This window comes from Molossus molossus, unplaced genomic scaffold (genome assembly GCF_014108415.1).
Source record: "Molossus molossus isolate mMolMol1 unplaced genomic scaffold, mMolMol1.p scaffold_m16_p_12, whole genome shotgun sequence".
Classification (NCBI taxonomy): domain Eukaryota; kingdom Metazoa; phylum Chordata; class Mammalia; order Chiroptera; family Molossidae; genus Molossus; species Molossus molossus.
Genome location: NW_023425347.1, coordinates 44,744,811 through 44,758,176, shown reverse-complemented (window position 1 = coordinate 44,758,176; position 13,366 = coordinate 44,744,811). Strand labels below are relative to the sequence as shown.

The following is a 13,366-nucleotide window of genomic DNA, read 5'->3' as shown; positions in this document are numbered from 1 at the left end:
TGGGCTCCAAAGGACATTATTGGGACAGCTGAGATCATTCCTGTGAAATCTGATTGGGGTCTGAAGATGTATTTATGTAGGAGGCTGTGCTTGGCTCCTTCCGCGAGGCGTCAGGTTGCAACTTATTCTCAACGGTTTCAGAAGGCCTTTTGCACTCTCCTCGTAAGTCTGCTGTAGGTGTGCGGCTAGTTGAAAAGGAAAGCAACTTATTTTTAAAACGAAGAGCTAGCATTTGCTGAGCATTCTGTTTCCTAGGCCCTGTGGTCATGCTTTGCACGCGAGCAGATTCGGTGCCCCTGGGAACTTCCCGGACTTGCATCTCCACAAAAAGGGGGTCCTGTGTCCCTCCCCTGAGACTGTGGGGCCTCCTGATCTCCTCCCCACTGGGCCACCTGTAGTAACTGCTTGTTGCTTGTCTGTAACACCTGCCCCCCACCAGGGACAGTAAGCTCTTTGAGGGCAAGGACTGTGTCCCATTCTCCATGTATCCGCATCAACCAGCACAGCTCCCGGGACATCATCAGTGCCCACACATGCTTAGCGAGTGAAGCAGAGGCTTCATGGTGAATGTGGTCAAAACAGGCACCAGACTCCGATGTGTGACTTTTTTTGTAGGTGGCCCGGGCTCTGGCAAAGGCACACAGTGTGAAAAGCTGGTGGAAAAATATGGATTTACACATCTCTCCACTGGTGAGCTCCTGCGTAACGAGCTGTCATCAGAATCTGAAAGAAGCAAATTGATCAGAGACCTCATGGACCGTGGACTCCTGGTACCCTCGGTAAGCCACGGCGGCCTTCCCTGGCTGGGGAGACACCGTGGTGTGTTGCATTTAGTCTAAGCTGCTGGAACAATGAAACCCAAATGGACAAGAGCTATATTTTACTTCTCTCTTGCGGAGTGGTCCAGAGGCTGGCGCTGTCCGGGCCCAGGTTCCTTCTGTCTTGTTGTCCTGCCAGCCCTTGAACATCAGCTATGTCATATTTCCCCACAAAACTGGTCCCACTTTAGAATTAAAATCTTTAAAGCAGAGATGAGCATGGTATAACAGAGCCTAGCATTACAACCCTCTTTAAAATAGAAAATAAACTTTCTATTACTTGGGGAGATATGATAACATTATCTTGAAATGTGGTATCTTCCTTGTGTAGTTTAAGTAAAGAATATGTTTCTTTTTATGTGTCTTTTTTTTTTTTTTTTTGCGTATCTTTTTTGCTTTCAAGTCACCATCGATCTCTGAGAAACTGGATGCCATGGGTGTCAGAAAATATTCCTCCCTGTCCTGCGAAGCCCCAGGGTCTGTGACAGTCCCGTGCAGTCCCTGTTGGCTAACAGAGCTGAGCTTCCTGCTCAGCAGCTGCAGTCTGTTCCCGGAAGACAGAACGGCCCTCATGAAAGGAAACAAACCCTCGCAGTTGCCTCTTACCTGGCTTCCTTGGGGCCACTCTCTTTCCTCTACAGTTTACTCTTTTCACAGTAGACAGCATGATTTCTTGAAAGTGATTATCAAATTGAGTTACTCCCTTCCCCCAGGCCTCCCAGTGGCTCCCTGCCACACTTAAAATGAAATCCAGAGTCCCTCCCATGGCTCTGGCCTCCAGCTACCTCTTCAACATTATCTCCCACCAGTCTCTTTGCTCACACCCACCCAGCCACCATCCTCCCCATTGTTCCCCCTACAAGCCAGGCTGTTCCTGCCTCAGGGCCTTTGCACTTGCTGTGTCCTCAGCCTGAGTGCTCATCCTTCATATAGTCTCATAGTTTGCGCCTTTATTTCATCTAGAGCCCTACTTGAATGTTGAAATTTATCAAGGAGGCCTCCCTAACCACCCTGGTTTATTATTATTATTATTTTTTAATCCTCATCCGAGGACATTTTTCCATCTTTTGTACAGAGTGGGAGGGAGAGAGAGGAAGAGAGAGAGAGGGAAACATCGATGTGAAAGGGACACATCGAGTGGCTGCCACCCGCACGACCAACCAGGGCCGGGGACAAACTGCAACCGAGGTACATGCCCTTAGCGGGAACCGAACCCGGGCCTCTCCGGACCGCAGGCAGACGCTCTAACTGCTGAGCCAAACCGGCCAGGGCCCTAACCACCCTGGTTTAATTTTGTTCCTAGTGGTTCTCTCTAGCTGGCTTTTATTATGTATTTATTTGTTCATCTATTATCTGTCTCCCTCACTAGAATGGAAACTTCATGAGGAGTTAATTAACTATTATCTAGGGATAGTTTCTGACCACCCCATGATGGCTTCATTCTCCAAAACCCGGCCGAAAGCCAGGGGATGCCAGGGAGCCAGGGAGCCGGGAACTCCCCCCACTTGGGCACCTGGCCGCATTGTTCCTGCGTCCGTTCCTAAGCTTCCTTGTAACTCTCCTCCTTTATTTGCCATAAGCACAAGTCAAGTGAAAGTTTTTAACAGAGATAGTGACGTTGCTAGAAAATGCTACTTTATATCTATTGGAAGTCTCAAGTTAGTGAATGTGAAATTTTATAAAATATTTCTAGAAAAAATCAACAGTTGTATTGCCTAGTTTTATTATTTTTTAATTATTTTTATTAATTAGTTTTTGTTACAGATGCTTCTCCTTTTTTCCCCATTGACACCCTCCTCCCCATCCCACCCGCACCATCCCCAGCTTTGTTGTCCATGTCCATTGGTCATGCATACATGCATGTAAGTTCTGTGGTTTATCTCTTCCCCCACAACACCCCCTCTTCTGGGGTTTGTCAGTCTGTACTCCACCTCTATGTCTCTGGGTCAATTTTGTTCATCACTTTGTTTAGTTCATTATATTCTACAAATAAGTGATATCATGTGATATTTGTCTTTCTCTGCTTGGCTTGTTTCGCTTAGGATAATACTCTCCAGGTCCCTCCATGTCATCTCAAAAGATAAGAGATCTTTCTTTCTTACAGCTGCATAGTACTCCATTGTGTACATGTACCACAGCTTTTTTATCTATTCACCTACTGATGGACACTTGGGCTATTTTCAGATCTTAGCTATTGTAAATAGTGCTGCTATGAACATAGGGGTACATATATTTTTTCTGATTGGTGTTTCAGGTTTCTTAGGGTATATTCCTAGAAGTGGGATCACTGGGTCAAATGGCAGTTCAATTTGTAACTTTTTGAGGTAACACCATATTGTTTTCCACAGTGGCGGCACCAGTCTGCATTCCCACCAGCAGTGTACTAGAGTCCCCTTTTCTCCACACCCTCGCCAACACTTGTTGTTTGATGATTTGCTGATGTGTTGCCTAGTTTTAAACTGCCATTATGGTCCTGGCTGGTTTGGCTCAGTGGTTAGAGTGTCACCCTGCACACCAGAGAGACCAGGGTTCGTTTCCCGCTAAGGGCATGTAACTCCGTTGCAGTTTGTCCCCAGCCCTGGTTGGGTGTGGGTGGCAGCCATTCGATGTGTTTCTCTCACATAGATGTTTCTCTCTTCCTCCTTTTCTCCCTCCCACTCTATCTAAAGATAAATGCAAAAATGTCCTCAGGTGAGGATAAAAAATAAATAAAAAATAAACTGTCATTATGCCCAATTGATGCTGCCATGTGAAATATGGCCACTATATTTTATCTAATCTACAATGCCATTATTTTAAGACACACCAATAATATATTAGTAGTAAAAGTATACCAGTAAGAAAAAAAACACTAACAATTAAATTATGCCCAGCACTGATCGCAAGATACCTACCAATTTCATAGACATTAAAAAGTGTGCCTGGCCGGTTTGCTCAGTGGTTAGAGCGTCGGCCTGCGGTCCAGAGAAAAAGTGTGCAGGGGGGTGAGACAGAATTGATGAAATATGGCATATTGCTGTCTGCTGTGAATCTCATCCGAACCTTTCTCCCTCCCTTGGTGGGCTGACCTAGGAGACCTGAGGTCATGCTAGTGTTGCTCTGGGGAAGAACTCGGGTCCTGACCACTGTTCCTCCGCCGTAGGGCGTCGTTCTGGAGCTCCTGAAGGAGGCCATGGTGGCCAGCCTCGGCCACACCACGGGCTTCCTGATTGACGGCTATCCTCAGGAAGTGAAGCAAGGCGAAGAGTTCGGACGCAGGGTGAGTGGTGTTGTGGGGAACGTCCCAGAAGAAACACAGGGGATTTCACTGAGGTTGGGAGATAAAGTCGGTCCCTTGCCTTCACATTACATGAATCAAAACTTTCTGTCTGTTACAAATGGCAGAAACTCAATACAAAGTAGCAAAAAAAAAAAAAAAGAAGAAGAAGAAGAAGAAGAAGAAGAAAGGGAAGGGGTGGTGATTGGTGGAGTTATTGGCTCAAGTAACTAAACTGTCAGGGAATGGTTCACACTTGATTGGATCTATATGTTCAAGTTTGTTCATCAGTCATCTGGCTTTTTCCAGCTCTTGGATTGTCTTTGCTTTGTGTTGGCCTCATTTTCTTCCTGTTCCAGGCTTACCTCCCACCGTCTAAGTGACCTCACAGGAAAGTGTTTCTATTTGCCAAAGGGTCCAACAAGAAGATCCAGAGTTGTGTTTCGTTATCCTGGCTTGTTAGGTCATGGGCCCATCACGGAACCAAATTCTGTGGCCAAGGGGAAGAGCGGGGCCTATGCTGGAATCTCCAGGGGTATCCTGATGCAGCCCTGAGGACCAGGGCGAGGATCAGAAGGGAGGAGGGAAAAGGGCACCACACCTGAAACACACAGACTAAAAAAGGGAAGGGAAATTACCCAAGGAAAAACAGGAATACCTTAGAAGAAGGCAGGGGAATTGGTCCTGGACAGGCAGAATCAATGCACCACTGCAACCTCCACCATCATAACCGCCCATGTCCCACCCTCTACCCCAGGAGGGACCGCTCACAGTGTGGCACATAAGAACCATCACAGCTATCATTTATTAAACCTGCTCTGGGCTGGGTCCTGTACTATACACTTTATATACATTACCCCTAATTTTACAAAGTCCAATCAAGAGGAAGACAATTGTCCCAATTTTTACAAAAATTCCAGAGCCTCTAAGAATTGGTAATTATGTAAATATCTCTGTAGACTAGTTTTGAAACAGTTTTATAGATATCATTTGTTACATATATTTTAATAAACTTTTTAGATAGAGGAGATATTTTCTTCCTGTTAAAGGTGATGAATTAAGCCCAGAGAGGTTACATGACTTGCCCATAGTCACACAGCTGGTAAGTGACAACTTACTGAAAAGTGACAGCTGCTGGTAAGACTAAGACTTGGGGGCCCATCTCCATCCACCTCCAACAGTGCAACGTTGATTAAGGTGAACTGTGTTTGTATGTCCCTGGGGGATTGTTTTACCTCCTTCTGAGCCTGTTTTATTTAACTTCCTTAGATGGTATCTAAATATTAAAGGACAATTGCTCGCCTTCCCCAAACATTTCCTGCATACGGCCAGAGTCAAAGAAAAAATCCCCCGGCCTAATTGGCAAGGGTGGGCCCTGACTCCACCAGGGCTGTCCCTCAGCTCCAGAGCCTTCCTCAGGGTGGGGCGGGAAGGGAGAAACGGATGTGTGTGGCGGAGCCTGCGACTGTGGTGGTTCCAGGCACTTCCTGAGGACAGGCACTCACCCACCAGAATTCTTTTTTTTTAATCCTCACCCGAGGATATGTTTCCATTTATCTTCAGATAGAGTAGAAGGGGGAGAGAGAGAAAAACATCGATTGGTTGCCTCCCACACGACCCGGACCAGACCCAGGGACCGAATCGCAACCGAGGTACATGCCCTTGACCAGAATCGAGCCTGTGACTCTTTGGTCTGCAGGCCGACGCTCTAATTGCTGAGCCAAACCGGCCAGGGCCCCACCAGAATTCTAATGAGCTTTGCCCACAAACCAACCACTTGAAGAGCTAAGGCTTCAATATAAATGAAGTACATATTTACAAAGTGGGATTGGGAAGATTGTTCTACCTTTCTTTTAATCACGGTAAAAAATACATAATATAAAAGTTACCATCTTGATCAATTTTAAGGGTACAGTTCAGTAGTGGTAAATGTATTTACATCGTTGTCCAAACCACTCTTTAGAACACTTCACATCTTGAAAAACTGAAACTCCACACTAGTATAGACTTATCGGGGTGATCACTTCATAAGGTATTTAAATGTCTAATCACTAAGTTGTACCCCTGACACTAGTATGATTGTGTATGCCAACTGTGATTGAAAAACAAATTTAAAAAACAATACTTTTTTTTTTAATGTAATCTGCGCAGCCAATAGACCATTCCCTATGTTCTCTTCCCTTAGCCCATGGCAACCACCATTCTGCTTTCTGTCTCTGAATTCGGCTACTCTAAGTATCTTGTATAAGTCGAATAGACAGTTTTTGTTCATTTATGACTAACTTATTTCAATTAGCATAATGTCCTCAAGGTTCCATTCATGTTGCAGCATGTTTTACAATTTCTTTCCTCTTTAAAGCTGAATAGTACTTGGTTTATCCATGCATCCATCAATGGCTACTTGACTTGCTTCCACTTTTTGGCTTTCATAAATAGTGCTGCTATGAACATGAATGTATAAATGTGTCTTCAAGACCTAGTTTTCCCAACACCATTTTGTTGAAAAGACTGTTCTTTTCCTATTGATTGGTCTTGGCACCCTTGGAAAAAATTGTTTGGCCAGCTATGAGAGTTTATTTCTGGGCTCTTTATGCTATTCCATTGGTCTGTTTGTCTGTCTTTATGTCAGAACCACACTGTTTTGATTACTATAGCTTTGAAATAAGTTTTTATATCAGGAAGTGTGAGACCTCCAACCTCCATCCTTTTTCGAGACTATTTTGGTTGTTCAGAGTCCATGGAGAGTCCATGGGAATTTTTAGAATGGATATTTCTATTTCTGGGGGGGAAATGCCATTGGGACATCGATAGGAATTGCATTAAATCTGTAGATCACTTTGAGTTGTATTTATATCTTAACAATATTAATTCTCCCATGGATTGTGTTATATCTTTGTGCTCATCTTTCAGCTGGTGTCCAGGCTGTAGATGAGGCTCCGAAGGACACACTATGAATAATTGAGCAACAGGAGCAATTTTTCCTGCACCAGCGCAGAACCAGGCCTGTGCAGGGCTAGGGGATGAGGGGAGATACAGAGAAGAGGGTGTGGTGTACCCCGAGTGCTCCTTGCCTAGTGAGGATTGGCAGTTCTGTAGACACACCATTAAAATACAATGGGAGATGTGTTCTAACTGCTGCAGGGTCTACAACTTTTATTGAGGCTCAAACTTCAAGGTGGCAGCACCCCACCAGGTGGATTCACACTTACCTGCCTATGAACTTCAGGTCCCAGAGCTCTGGGAGGACCTGCAGGACGGTCAGGACAGCTTATGCACTTGCTTGGACATACTGGGGGGAAAATGTTTTTTAAATTATTTTTTAAAAAATTGCTATCAGAGCCCTGGCCAGTTTGGCTCAGTGGTTGGAGCATCAGCCCATGCACCAATGAGTCGGGGGTTCAATTCCAGTCAAGGGCACGTACCTCAGTTGTGGTTCATTCCCGGTCCTGGTTGGGGTCATGTGGGAGGCAACCAATCGATGTGTCCCTCTCATGTCGATGTTTCTCTCTCTCCTCCTTTCTCTCCCCCTCTCTCTCCTTCTCTCTTCCTCTCTCCCACTCTATCTGAAGATAAATAGAAAAATATCCTCAGGTGAAGATTTTTTTCAAAAAAAATTGCCGTCAGATGTAGTTGAATATTCTTTTGAAAGCCCAAATGGCCAAGTGTGATAAGTAAGACATATGGTAAAGATGCACATCTCTTTTTCTTTGGGTCAGCTACTGTGTGCAAAAAACAACCAAGTTATAATCCATATTCTTCTTTAGAGACATTTTAAACTGGGTCTCAAGGCAAATCCCCGAACTTAGGCCCAGGGGGTTCCAAACCGTCCTGAACAGTGACAGTAGTACTGGCTTTTGTGCACAGCCTCCCAGGTGACATCTGTGAAGCATGTCAGCCGTGTGGTCTGGACAGAATCGCTGGTTTTCACCTCTGCCATATATTAGTGTGACCTGGGCAAGTCACTCATCTTCGGATCCCCCCTCTATGAATTGGAGATAGTAGTATACCTGCCGAACCTGATATGGAGGGTTTTATGAGCATCAAATAGTATAACAGACATCAATCAGTTTTTTAAGCTATAAAAGGCTATAAGCTATTATCTAGTTTAGGGTTACTCATGTTTCAGTCACACCTCATACACACCTGTAAGTCCCCGCTCCGTCACGCCTTTCTCCTTTGCTTGTAACCCAGTTCGTGTGAGTTAAGGCTTTGACAGCCTGTCCTGACAGGTCTGTCCTTGGCATTTGGGTGTGTATGAATCCAAATCACCTGGATGCTCTTCCCCAAAGTGAAGCAGAACGTCCTTTCCCACTGTCTCCCCATTCAGACAGGTGTCAGAATAGGTCAGAGAAGAAACCCAACTAGAACTTAGGAGGGACAAAGTGTCGTCCACGTGACGACTGCAGTTTCCATCAATGCAAAAATTCGTGATGCCACTTCAAAAATATACACGTGTGCTTTCATTCCTGAACCCACGACTTCCAAGTGAGATGCCTGCCGAAACTGCCTTTTTCCTTCTGTTGGGAGGAGTTTGCAATGATCACGTGTGATATTAATTTGTCCCTGGGTACAGTACATTTAGAAGAGTCTAATATCAGTTGGGCTTGTGTGCAAGAGACCACACGCAACCCTCTAAAACAAGCTCTTGCTTTAAACTCGACCAGAACAACAAAGATGCTTCAAACACAGAATGAGCTGTGATTGACTGCTGTATGCCCTACAGGGACCCCAGCAATTGTACAGCCCCCTCCAGATCACAGGCAGGTAATTAACTTGAACTTTGGCGGGACAATCACAGACATCTGATTTCCTCCGGAGACTCGGAGTGATCAGCCTGGTTGAGAGCATCGTGAATGTTTCTTGTACACTCACCAAGCATGTAACTGTGTGAAGCCCATTCAGGCCTGCAATTGGTTGTAACCGGTCTCTGGACCTCCCACCAGCCTCTCCGTGTCCCAGAGACTGATGTGCCTGATGCATGGGACCACCTGTTGCCGAAAAGAAATGTAGTTAGTTAGTTAGTCTGACACTTTTGCATTCCCACAGCTGAGTTTTCTGAGATGCAAAATCCTTTGAGGATTTCTTGGCAAACTACAGCTATGTCCACAGTTTAGGGCTAAGTCTGTATGTGATTTCTCTAGCACCTTCCTGTCTTCTGTTCCCAAGACTGTTTTTCCCTCCCTTGAATTGATCTGTGCCTTCCATATCCAACATGGTACCTTAGGGAAGGGAATGGTGTCAGCAGGAATGTAGGGGTTTGTGGGGGGGAGGGCGGAGAATATGAAGGAGGAGCTGGGGGTTCTGACCACCCTCCTATCTCCCATCCCAGTTGAGAACACCTAGTTATAGCAGCTTCGGGGTTCGCAGGACTGTATTCAGAGCCTGGCTTTAAAAACTCACTGGCAAGTCCCTGAACTTTCCATAGCTCAATTTCCTCTTCTATAAATTGCAGATTGAAAAGAGATACCTCTGTGCTTGCTGGGAAGATTGGATGGAATTCTCGAAAAATGCCGTACATGTGTATGAGACTGTGTACGGTATTCAATAAGTTGTTACAGTTTTACTTTCAAAATGACTTGTGTTTCTGTGGCTATAGAAATAAAAATTACATTGATATGAGGCAATACAGAAAAGTATAAAACAAAGAATAACTAATCACCCAGATATAACGCCTATTCTTCAATGTATGTTCTTCCAGTACTTAGTCTACCTGTTTTTAGATAGTTAAAATCACATAGAATACGTAACTGGCAGAATAATAACTGTTATTTTGTGAGCACTTAAACTCACTGTATTGGGAACTGAACTAGATGCTTTACATGTCATTTTATGAATCTGTACATGCCTAGTGAGTAGGTATTATTATCCCCACTTTATAGACTCTGTCATGTTGAGGAGACATGTGCGCACAGCCCGGCTCCCTGGTGTGAAATTGCAAAGCTTCCCTGTATTAAAGCCAACACTGTACTCCGCGGCCAAACTAAACACATATTAACGCGGGTAAAATGCGTGCACTTGCTCTGGCCCTTCCCTCCCAGGAGCCCCTCGGCTGAAACTCTGCCCTCAGCCTGCATCTGCTGAGAATTTTTCTGGATGTGTGAAGGATGACATTACTGACCCTCTGCCTGACTACTCTTAACTAGCTCATAACATTTTTCATCTACAGAATCGGTAACTCTGTTTATAAATGTACTTTAACCTTCAGAATGAGCTCTTAGCACACACACAAAAAAATTATGAGTCTGGCCAGGGGATGTTGTTGTTGGTGTGTTGCAGTTGTTTGGAATTTGGGGAACCTTGGAGACCCCTTGGGATTTTCCAGTTGAGATTTCTTTCCCTATTCACCTGACTTAGGTTCTTTGTGGATCTCTGAGCTGGATAATGGGGTAATGACTGTACAGGGAGCGGACATTATGGTGTCAGTGGGGTGTTATCATTATTGCTAGGGTTATGTGTTCAGGAATGCGGGAGTGACTCAGACACCCCTCCTCTAGTGAGGTTCGCCAAGGGGATGTAATATGCCTCAGGGTGACAGAAAGTGGGAACTTGGCCTGCTGCTTTACTGTTAGCCGGGAGCCCCGCCCCGGGGCAGGTACCTGTGCTGCAGCCGCGACTTAGGCTACCACATGGGCGAAGCCTCTGGCTGTTTCTAAACCCAAAGTGACCATCAGGGGCTTTTACAGTTCAAAGTGAGAAATGCATTGCCAGGCCCACATGAAATAACATTAGCTCATGTTTATGTTGTGCTTGAAATGGGCCAGGTTCTTGGCTTGCATTAACTCCTTTAATCTTCTAAATCATTCTATTGAGGTGGGAACTATTATTCTTCTCATTTTAAAATGAGGAAATAGAGGCACCCAGAAAGAACAAGGGAGATGTTATTCTCAACAAAAGAGAGTTGCCGGATGGCATGACCCCCACCCACTGGTAAACATGGTCTGGCTGGTGTCCTCACTGAATCAGAAGAACATCGATGTGGGGGGCAGAGGAGAGCAGGGTGGACTCCCCATCCTGCACACCTGCTGGAGTTACCAAGGCAAAGCCGTTAGCACAAGTCACTGACGCAGACATCCTCATCCTGGTGGCTGCCGTCAGCTGAGGTACATGCTGATCTCAAGTAGGTCACAAGAGCCAGCTTCCACAGAATAAAACGGCCCCTGACACCACCCACCTCCTTTCTGAAATCCTGCCCTCCTCCCCTGGCTCCACTTGCTCACCAGTCATCTGCTCGGAGCCTCACTCTGAAGGCTCTGGTGCCCTCCACTAAGGGTCAAGCCACCAAGCTTTGGAGTAGCACGCGGCTGGCTCAGGACTATCACTAACTAGTTAGTCCTCTGTGACCTTGGGCATGCTAACCCCTGTGAACCTCCACTTCCTCCTCTTAGTAGAGATAATACCTCCTAGCTGGGTGCTGAAACGGTGAAAGGGGTGGATGTTATAAAGCCCTTAGCTACTGAAGTGTTGCGATGGTCTCTCAGCCACCCTCCAAGAGCACCTGTGCACTCATGGAGGGTCCCCTGAATACTTAACAGTCATGGAGAACCCAGTGCTACGCTGGCGGAATGCCAAGGACTGCAGCAGGGTGACGTGGGGGCATAGAATTGTCCCCAAGTCTCTGTGGTTTAGTCAGACAAGGGTAGAGTTCTCTGCTCTCCCACACAGGTGATTCTAGAGGCTGACCACAGTCGGTGAAAAAGAGGCAGAGCTGGGAACGGGAGAGCTACCTCAAAAGACTTTCGATATAGCAAAGTGCTTTGACAAATAATTAAATGGTATTTCATTCGAACATTTCACACATGTTTAGGTGTTAAAAACAGCAATGGGACAGGCCACGTCCAAATGGAATGACTGCTCACTAGCTTCTTGTGTAGGAAGGGAGTGCTGACTCCAGGACACGCCAGTTACACAAACCCCAAGGTCGCAGCACAAGCAAGTGGCTGGCTAGAGGGGCTTCCCGAGCAATGATCGTGTGAAGAACCACCTGGAGATCTTCTTAAACATGCAAACTGATTCAGCAGGTCTGGGATTGTGCCTGGAAACTGCATTTCTAACGAGTTCCCAGATGATGCCCATGCTGCTGGACTAAGGGCCACAATTTGAGAATCATTGTGGAAAAAAATCTATGTCTGCCTCTTGTGCTTATTTTGGTCCAGAGGGTCATTTACTGCCAGCTCCTGCTCAGATACACTTTATCTCTGTTTGTATCTGAGTGAGTCCCGGAATTACCTTTTCTGTCCCCATGAGTGGCCTGAAAACTGCCACAATTGGAAAAACTGGCCTGATCTCATGTAGCCCCAACCAGAAATTGATTGCTCCAGGGAGCCAGTCTCCCTAACTGAACCCTAGGCAGCCTCCCAAGCTCGCCCTCTGCTGGTAGACAAGGGTCATTTTCTTCTAAACCTTCACCCAGCCTTCTTTGTTGTGCAAATACTGTACTCATTTTTGTTTCCCAATTAATACAGCAGGAAAGTTGCATGACATATTCCAGAGGTTAATTTCACTCTTCTGGATTTTGGAGAAATTTCTCACTCCGTTCCTTAAAAGAAATCCCTCGGATGGGGGAGATACATGTTTGATCAACACTTACTAGCAACTTACCATTCTGTGTGTTACCTGAAAGTTCTCCCCACCCGGACTTGGTGCCCACTCCTCCCAGGCACTTTATACAGTGGGGTGGCAAGCCTTCGTGTATTACTCACAACCTGGGCATTGCAAGATCAGGAGGGAGTTACCGTTTCTTTTGATCCAGGGTTGGGTTTGATAGTAGAGACGACACAGACACAGAGATTGTAGGAGGAAAACATTTAAGAGAAGCATGAGGAAAGGGGGAGATTCATGCTACTGATCATATCATTATTATTCATTCATTAAAACACTTTCAATCACTACCTACTATATGCAGGACTTGGGGCCAGGAGCTGAGCACTCCCAACCCCTGTACACAAAGGGATTGTAACCTAACAAGGGGAATAAGCATAATAGCTCATCCTTAATGAGTGGTAGATGCCAAACAACATATTTACATTACCTTATTTAATTTTACTTAATCCACACAGCAATTCTGTGATCATCCTCATTGGACAAATGAGAAAACTGGGGTGCAGAGAAATTGAGTGACACTTGCAGTTAATGATGAAGTCAGGAAGCTGAAAATAATTGGTTAATTTCTCTAATGGGGCTCTGGAGCTTGATGTTCTTGGCTGGCTGGTTGTCGCTGGGGTCCTTTATTCAGCTGAATTTATACAATCAGATAGTGACTCGGGTGGAGTATACGTGTCTGGAGCCGGAGCTG

General features: G+C 45.5%; 1 protein-coding gene across 1 annotated transcript in view; it reads left to right on the top strand.

Moving 5' to 3' along the window:
• Nucleotides 1–13,366, top strand: part of AK5 (adenylate kinase 5) — a 220,708-nt gene that overhangs the window by 189,745 nt on the left and 17,597 nt on the right. Inside the window, exons 11-12 of the mRNA XM_036256345.1 lie at nucleotides 616–779; nucleotides 3,961–4,077. Coding sequence (XP_036112238.1) covers nucleotides 616–779; nucleotides 3,961–4,077 — 281 coding nt within the window. The remainder of the gene's footprint in view (nucleotides 1–615; nucleotides 780–3,960; nucleotides 4,078–13,366) is intronic.